Source organism: Nyctereutes procyonoides, unplaced genomic scaffold (assembly GCF_905146905.1).
Source record: "Nyctereutes procyonoides isolate TBG_1078 unplaced genomic scaffold, NYPRO_anot_genome, whole genome shotgun sequence".
Lineage (NCBI taxonomy): Eukaryota > Metazoa > Chordata > Mammalia > Carnivora > Canidae > Nyctereutes > Nyctereutes procyonoides.
The window spans coordinates 31,078,894-31,086,133 of record NW_026575020.1 but is presented as its reverse complement, the minus strand read 5'-3'; the positions used below and the strand labels follow the sequence as shown (position 1 = coordinate 31,086,133).

The 7,240-nt window shown below is 54.7% G+C and overlaps 1 protein-coding gene across 3 annotated transcripts; it reads right to left on the bottom strand.

Annotated features, from left to right (window-relative positions):
- Nucleotides 1-916: 916 nt before the first annotated feature.
- Nucleotides 917-7,174, bottom strand: ENTR1 (endosome associated trafficking regulator 1). 3 transcript variants are annotated; one of them, XM_055337866.1, is made up of 10 exons: nt 6,975-7,174; nt 6,697-6,846; nt 6,061-6,129; nt 5,072-5,187; nt 4,395-4,808; nt 3,603-3,676; nt 3,181-3,292; nt 2,909-2,971; nt 2,398-2,537; nt 917-1,897 (listed from the first exon to the last, which is right to left on the bottom strand). In XM_055337866.1, the coding sequence occupies exons 1-10, from the start codon at nt 7,042-7,044 to the stop codon at nt 1,798-1,800; spliced, it is 1,308 nt and encodes a 435-aa protein (XP_055193841.1). In that variant the 5' UTR covers nt 7,045-7,174; the 3' UTR covers nt 917-1,797. The 3 variants fall into 3 exon arrangements, with proteins under 3 accessions (XP_055193841.1, XP_055193852.1, XP_055193860.1); XM_055337877.1 differs by lacking the exon at nt 6,697-6,846 and having other exon boundaries at nt 6,897-7,174; XM_055337885.1 differs by lacking the exon at nt 6,697-6,846.
- Between the last annotated feature and the right edge of the window lie 66 nt (nt 7,175-7,240).

The window sequence follows — 7,240 nt, the reverse complement described above, 5'->3', positions numbered from 1 at the left end:
CTCCCCGAGTGCCGGGCGTCTCCGGGGTGGGGGGTATGCTGTCTGGAAACCCGGAGTGCGCCTCCCCTAGTGGACAGAGCAGGCGGAGCTGGCAGGCCGAGGCGTGGGGAGAACCAATTGCAGGACCGGACTGGCCGCGAGGCGCTGTAAATCCAGAGCCCGAGCTGCACGTCCCCCCAGTTTGAATCTTTTATCGCGGAACACCAAGCACACGCGGGAGACGGAGCAGTAAGAGCCCGAGCGTGCATCCAGCTCCTTACTTCATCTAGACCCTTCTGGCGCCCGCAGCCTCTTCCGCAAGCCCCTGTGGAGGTGGTAGGGGTCTAGCGGGCTCAAGAGCAGGGGCAGGAGCAGGTGGAACGCATCAGGGGCGCTACGAGCCACCCCCTTAAGATGCTGCGCCTGCAGCTGTGGCCAGAGGCATCCTCTCCGGGAGTCCCGCCCCTGCTTTCTAGCTCACTGGCTGGCCCTGTCTGCTGGCCCAGAAGAGAACCGCATCCTAGCACTTCCTGCAGAGCCCAGACTGCTTCTTACCAGCAGGCTGGAGCAAGAGGTGAGGGTACCCTGAAGGACATGTCTGGCAGGGATTTCTGGAAAGCTCGTACCTGTAGCTAGGATCAGAGAGTTTAGCAGTCTAAATGTCTTAAAATTCAACCATGTGAAAGAATGCTGCAATACTAGACTCCAATCTGTCCCAACTCCAAAACACGCAGCTCCGACCCCTAGTGCACTGGCCACTGTGATCAGGCCCACGCAGCAGTGGTCAGTCTCCCCTTGACCCCCAGGGCATGGGACTAAGGCTTAACCTGTCAGCACAAATGACCTCTTGTGACAAGATGGAGGCCCTGAAGTCAGAGGCCAGTACTGAGTCTCAAGCATGAAGAACTGGTTAAGTCAGAAAGAAAGGGGCAGTTCGTAGACATTTTATAATTTATTAAGTAGAAAAGCTGTCCATTGGAACAGGAAGGTAAAAGGGAAATTTATTAAAAAAAAAAAAATCTACAGAAAAATCGCCAAGAAGGCACATAGTGTAGGTTATGACTTCCCTATGTGGGAAAGCATTTGGAAAGGCACCCTGGCAGACCTTGTGCCAGCACAGGAAGGCCTGCACACTCTATAAATTCCTCGATTCTAAACTTCATTGTATAAACCACCCCTGGCAACATATATCAGAACTCTCCAGCCCAAGCAGTTTTTAAAACCTAAAGGCCCACAGGTGTGTTTAGATGATTGCACAGAGCGGACAGCCTGTGGGACCTGGGGCTCATGTGGGGCAGTGGCGCTCAGGTCTCCCAAGGAAGGCACCACCCATGGGGCCACAGGATGGACTCCGAGCCAGCTAGGGACTAAATGAGGTCACAGAGGCACCAGGACCTTCTGAGGCTTCCTATGACTACAGCTCACCTACTTTCTCTCTTTCAAAATTAAGGACAATTGACTTATAATTAACATTCTAAAATGACAACGGAAAACATTATAAAACTGGTTTTCAGGTTTAGTAACTTCAAAAAATCACTGGCTTTTATAGAAACGTCTTCCGATAGAGCATCAGTCTGTGACGTAGTGGGAGCTCACCCAGAAGGGTTGCAGAGGAGCCAGGCGCGGCTCTCACACGTGGCCTGCTTGTCCTTGCAGTCGGCTGCTAGTGCTGTCGGGTTATGAAATTAGTATGTCATGATAAATATCTTTACTACGGGTGAGGACGACACATTTAAAGATGCAATGGCACTTCCAAATCCAGAGCACAGGGACGTCTGAGTGTGAGTGGTGCTGCAACCTGGAAGCACCTCAGTGCTATCAAGACTCCTCCTCTTCATCTTTAATTTCAGAAATTCTGTCTATAGATTTAAGGATTTCAGCTACAAGATTCAATGTTTCAGCTCCAGAAATCAGCTGCCTGAAACGGAAACACAGACATTACGGACCCGAGGCTATGACTGTCCAATGGCCCCAACAGGAGAGGGGCCCAGCCCGTGGCAGGCAGATGGGATGCTCGGGGAGGTCGGCACCAGCCATCTCGGGGGAGGGGGGGGTCCTCCTATGAACTCATTTGCTTCTTACGACAGGATGTAAACTGTTATTTCTCTCTGTTCAGAACTGAGATGTTTGGCAGGTGTGGGAGTAGGGACCGTGATCCATCTGAGGTGAGGGCTAGGTAAAAATGTGATTACTATGCGGATGGTTTGAGGGCCTGCTGGTCCCGCACACAATGTGTGGTCTAGAGATTAATGGGACCATTGAGTGCACTCCTGCCCCTAGAGCCCTGTCTGCTGTGAGCTGTGTCCCGGTTTCAAACACCAAGCTGAGGACTGCCCCTACTTCTGTACCCTGAGCCCACTGGCCATCTTTGCCTCACCCCATCCCATGCCCCGGCACCCTCAGCTCCCCCACACTCACTTTATTGAGGCGTGGGCATTATTCATGACGACACGGAGGTTCTGCAAGGCCACATCGGTGTTCTGCTTTACCACCATCAGGCTGGCGCCCTGGCCAGACCGCAGGGCTTCATTCTCACGCTTGAAGTTTGAGACCTGTGCCTGGGGGTGGGCAAGAGCAGTAAAGCACTTTGGTAGCTGAATGGGAGAGTGTCTGGAAGGCAAGGCGGCTAAAGCCAACCTCAGCAGCCTCAGCAGAGCAGCAAGTAGATGGGGTTGGCCTCTCCTGAGAGGGCTCTTGGGGCCCACGGGACTCCCTGGTCCTTCAGTCCACCCTCTGCACAATGTGCAGAAATGGGAAAGCCGTGCCAGGGTCCACACTGTTCTGGACAATCTGGTACATGCCCACCGCCCTTACGTGGAGCAGAGGAAATGGGGCCAGGAGGACCAGGCTGCTTCCTTCATCTGAGTCAGGGTAGGAGCTGCAGCTGCTAGGGAGGCCCCTGGAACCTGTGCACGTGCTGTCCAATCACCTGTAGCAAGTTGATCTCTTGCTTCAGCTTCATGACATGATTTTCTGCCTTCACAGCCCGTTTCTGCCACCAAAAAAAAAAAAAAGGCATCAGCACAGTATACCATGGTGAGCCCCCAATGCAGGATGAAGCCAGCCCTTAGCCCCCACCCCAGGGCCCATTATGAGAGATCCATCCTCACACCAGCCTCTGCGGGCTGATATCGGAGGAGCCAGCCACACCCAGTGCATCACAATGCCCCCCCGCCCTCAGACACCCCCCTCTCCCCGCACCGTCATCAGCTCCAGGTTCTGCTCCACCTGCTGGACTACTGACTCCAGATCATGGTAGTCGCTTTCCTCCTTGATCATCTTGGCCTCCAGCTTCCGCTCTAGTGTCCTCACCCTTGGGACAGAAAACACCCAATTTTTAATACTCCTGCACCTTACTCTCAAAATACACCCAAGAGGCAGTTAAGTGGGGCAGGGTAGCTAACACCACAAGGGCACTGGGCCTCGAGACTGACTGCTCTCTGGTTCTCAGCCAGCGTGGTGGGTTTGGGCCTAGTGTTTGAAATAAACTTTCGCTCAGAACACAAGACACATACAATGAAAGCCAAGCTCGGTTCCACCCTGATCACTTCGTTACTGACGGAAGACTGACTTGAGTGTTAGCAGGTGTTTTGAAGTGCAGCGCTGACTCAGAGCCTACGTACATTTCTGTTTGAGTGTCAGAGAAGCTCTGCACCTCAGTGAGCTTTCTTCTCAGCTTAGAATTTTCATCTTTCAGCTGTAGAAAAAGAAAATCCTATTAGAAACTGTATCTCAGGCAGCCCTGGTGGTGCAGCGGTTTAGTGCCGCCTGCAGGCCGGGGCCTGATCCTGGAGACCCTAGGATCGAGTCCCACGTCAGACTCTCTGCATGGTGCCTGCTTCTCCCTCTGCCTCTGTCTCTACCTCTCTCTCTGTGTCTCTATGCATAAATAAATAAAATCTTAAAAAAAAAAAAAAAAGAAACTGTATCTCACTAAAAAGGAGTCTGCACCTCTGCAAATTGGCTCTGGAACTGATGAAAGAATATTCTGGAAAGTCAACATACTGTTCACTTACAGAAGAGAACCATGAATAGAATACTCTCCCCTTAAAAGCCTATGATCACGGAGGCCGGTTTTACTCCTCTTTTAGGTGATAATCATTTCTAAAAAAAAACTTCTTCTACTCCGAACACAGCGAGATGTCCCTGAGCTGATGCCTGGAGTGGGTCCTTTCCCGAAGGGTGGCCCTCGAGGGACCTGAGAGGGGCTGCACCTCGCTGCCCCACACAGGGCTCTTCTGGTGGCACACCATGTACGGAATCTGCCAACTCAGGGGACTGCCACATGGAACTCTAGCAGACCATCTTGTCCCTGGAGCCAAGACCCCAGGCCCCCAAGGCCATTTAGAGGCTCCGGGTTGTCTGCTCAGACATGAGGTGCTGGCCAGGCACAGATGCAGAGCCGTCTCACTTACTGCTTCATAGCTTATCTGCAGTGTCCGGAGATGCCTGTCCCCCAGAGACTCTCCGTGAGCTACGAAGTCTGCACTGGGGCTCCCCGCTGGAGAGGTGTGAGAGTCAGAGTTGCTCAGTGTCCACGGAGGCAGGGTCTCGGGCCCCACCAGCTCCGATGGGGTGGAGAAAAAGGAGACATATGTGCTGCAAGGTGACGTGCTGGTGGCGACCCCTGAGGAGTGGGTCTGTTCCACAGTGGATGGCAAGTAGGCCCCATTCCATCCATCGTCCTCATCCTCGTCTTCATCCTCATCCAGAAGGTCACCGGCCCCCGTAGGGTCTTCAAAAAACGGCTGCTGATATTCCAGGCCATACCCCACAGTCTGGGAAGTTGGGGAGTTGCGGCTGAGTCCCAGTGAGTGTCTTGTGGGTTCCTAAAGAAAACAGAGGCACAGTTCAGACTCAGTAACCGCTAGCGGCCTATCTTCCAAGGTGCTCAATAGTGGAACAAAAGGCCCTGTCCTGTCTAGCAGGGAGGAGGAGGGCTCCCAGCAGCTTCTCTACCCAACTTTCCCAGCAGCATGAGGGGCGGGCTCCCTTTCTCCCCCAGCTCCTGCCATGTCTCCCACGATGGAAGAGAGAGGTCCTCTGGATGTTTTTCTGTGAATAGACATTGCAGATGATGCCTTGGATCTACCTTTGAATAAATCCTGTTGTTGGCTGTATCCTCTCCTGACAGGGTGAGGTTCTTGGTTTTCAGAAACTCTTTAAAGGAGAATGGATTGGCCTCTGTAAGATCTTCAAGTTTATCACCTGAAACAGGATCATACAACACAATTGCAAAACGTCTCCTGAAAATCATTAAAAAGGAAGCTCCACTTTAATTTTTCTAGAACACAAGAAAACAAAAACAAAAAAAATTTTTTTTCTAGAACATGACCACATCTAAAATCAGGACTTCACCCTTATTGCTCGCACTGATGCTAGGAAACGAAAAACCTAGCCAATAAAAGAGATGTACTTCCACACTCTGAATTCTCTTTCCTGGGGCACCTGGCTGGCTCAGTCAGTAGAGCGACTTGGGCTTGTGAGTTCCAGCCCGGTAACAGGGGTATAGTTTCCTTATGAATTCTCCTTCCCGTTCCCAACCCCTTGGTTCCCCCACCTTGCTGCCCATGGAGACCACCCTCCGGATCTTTGGGAGGACAATGGGCCTCTACTCCCATACAAACGGAGTTAGTTGGCTTGGGGCACAATATGTGTTAGGGGCCGTCAGAGTTCTAATGGTACAGCCACATCGGGAATCAGTGCTCCACCTCTGTCCTTTCCCTGCTCACCCATCCATCCTTCCAGCTCTCCTGGTTCCTAACCAGTAAAACTGTGGCCCTTTCAGTCCACAGCCATCGAAGCCCAGGTGCCAGCCTCGTGTAAAGCGGACTCCTGTTGTCTGGGCCTGTGAAGGCTCCTCAGACCCCTCTACTGTTACTTTCCATGTTGTGTCCTGCATGTCCCAGGTTCTCCCATCCCCATACCCTCTTTCTACTCTAGGGTCAAGAGTCCATCCTTCGGACTCCACCCCACTTGGCAGACGAATTATATGCTGTCAAACTGACACCCCAGCACAGGGCACGTGCTTGGTACTAGGTGTTGGGGAGAGGGAAAGAGAGGACTGCTCAACCACCATACCTCCGAAATGTGTCTCTTGGGCTCCAGGAGGACCTTGCTTAGTACATTTCCCCTTTCCGTAGCCAAAATCTGCAAAGAGACATCACTGCTTGACCATGATCATGGAGGCCTCTGTGACAACTTTTTTCCAACACGGGGGTCTCTACTGCCATGATTCTCACAGGCTGGGGAACTTTTCAAACCCGAGGCCCCAGGCTCCTGCCCATGGAGACGGTATGGCTTCCGTGGGCCCTGGCGTCTGTGATTCAGAAAAAGCTCCCTGTCGGATTTGAGGAGCAGTGTTCGGTAGCGCAGGCCCTCCTGTGTCTTGAGATACCTCCTGAATACCCTCACAGGTGGCCACTCTCCTGAGACCCTGACACAACCACCGAGCTCTCCCTACGCCCTGTCTGCAGGGCAGCCTGAATGCTCCAGGGAGAGCAGGATGAACTAGCCCAGCCGCTGCCAGGGTCTCCTGGAAGGAGGTGGTCTGCGGGGCTTCTGCTGGGCACTTACCAGCCTACAGTGAGTGTCTGTACTTGGGGGGGGGAGCGCCCCAAGGCCACACTTAAGTCGCTGGGTCAGGGGGGACTTAAGGCCACAGCAAGCAGCCTACAGGCCCAGCCAGCTCGGGGCTCCCTGAGGCTTGTCTCTCACCTGTGTCTCCCACGGAAGCTAGCACCGGGCTGGGCACATAGCACATAAACGTCGGCCGAATGCCGAAGAAGTGGGAGTCCAGGTCCCTGCCATGGGGGCGCTCACAGTCTAGCTGGGGGAGACAAGACCGGCGCTCATAGAACGCTGGAGCTGCAATAACAACGAGAGCGATTGGCCGCGCTCTTCGCGGCCCGCCTCACCTGCAGCCCGGCCCGGCGAGGCGGGGGCGGCCCCGGGGTCCGGCGGGCTCGGCCCCGCCGCCCCGCCCGGCCGCTCACCGTCCGGAATGACGAGGCTCCGGGCTCGCGACAGCGGAGGGACGCCCGGGCGACGCGCGTAGCCCGCCATCGCCGCGGGCCCGGCGGCGCCGGCCCTCCCTAGCCCGGCAGCAGCGGCTCCATGGCCCCGGCTCCACCCCGGCCGCGGCCCGAGTCGCCCGCGCCCGTCGCCCGCAGCCCGGCCGCCGCTCCCAGCCTCTCGCCGCGGCTTCCGCTCCCGGCACCGGAAGCGCGCGACCGAGCGCTGTGGACTGACGCCGCAGGGG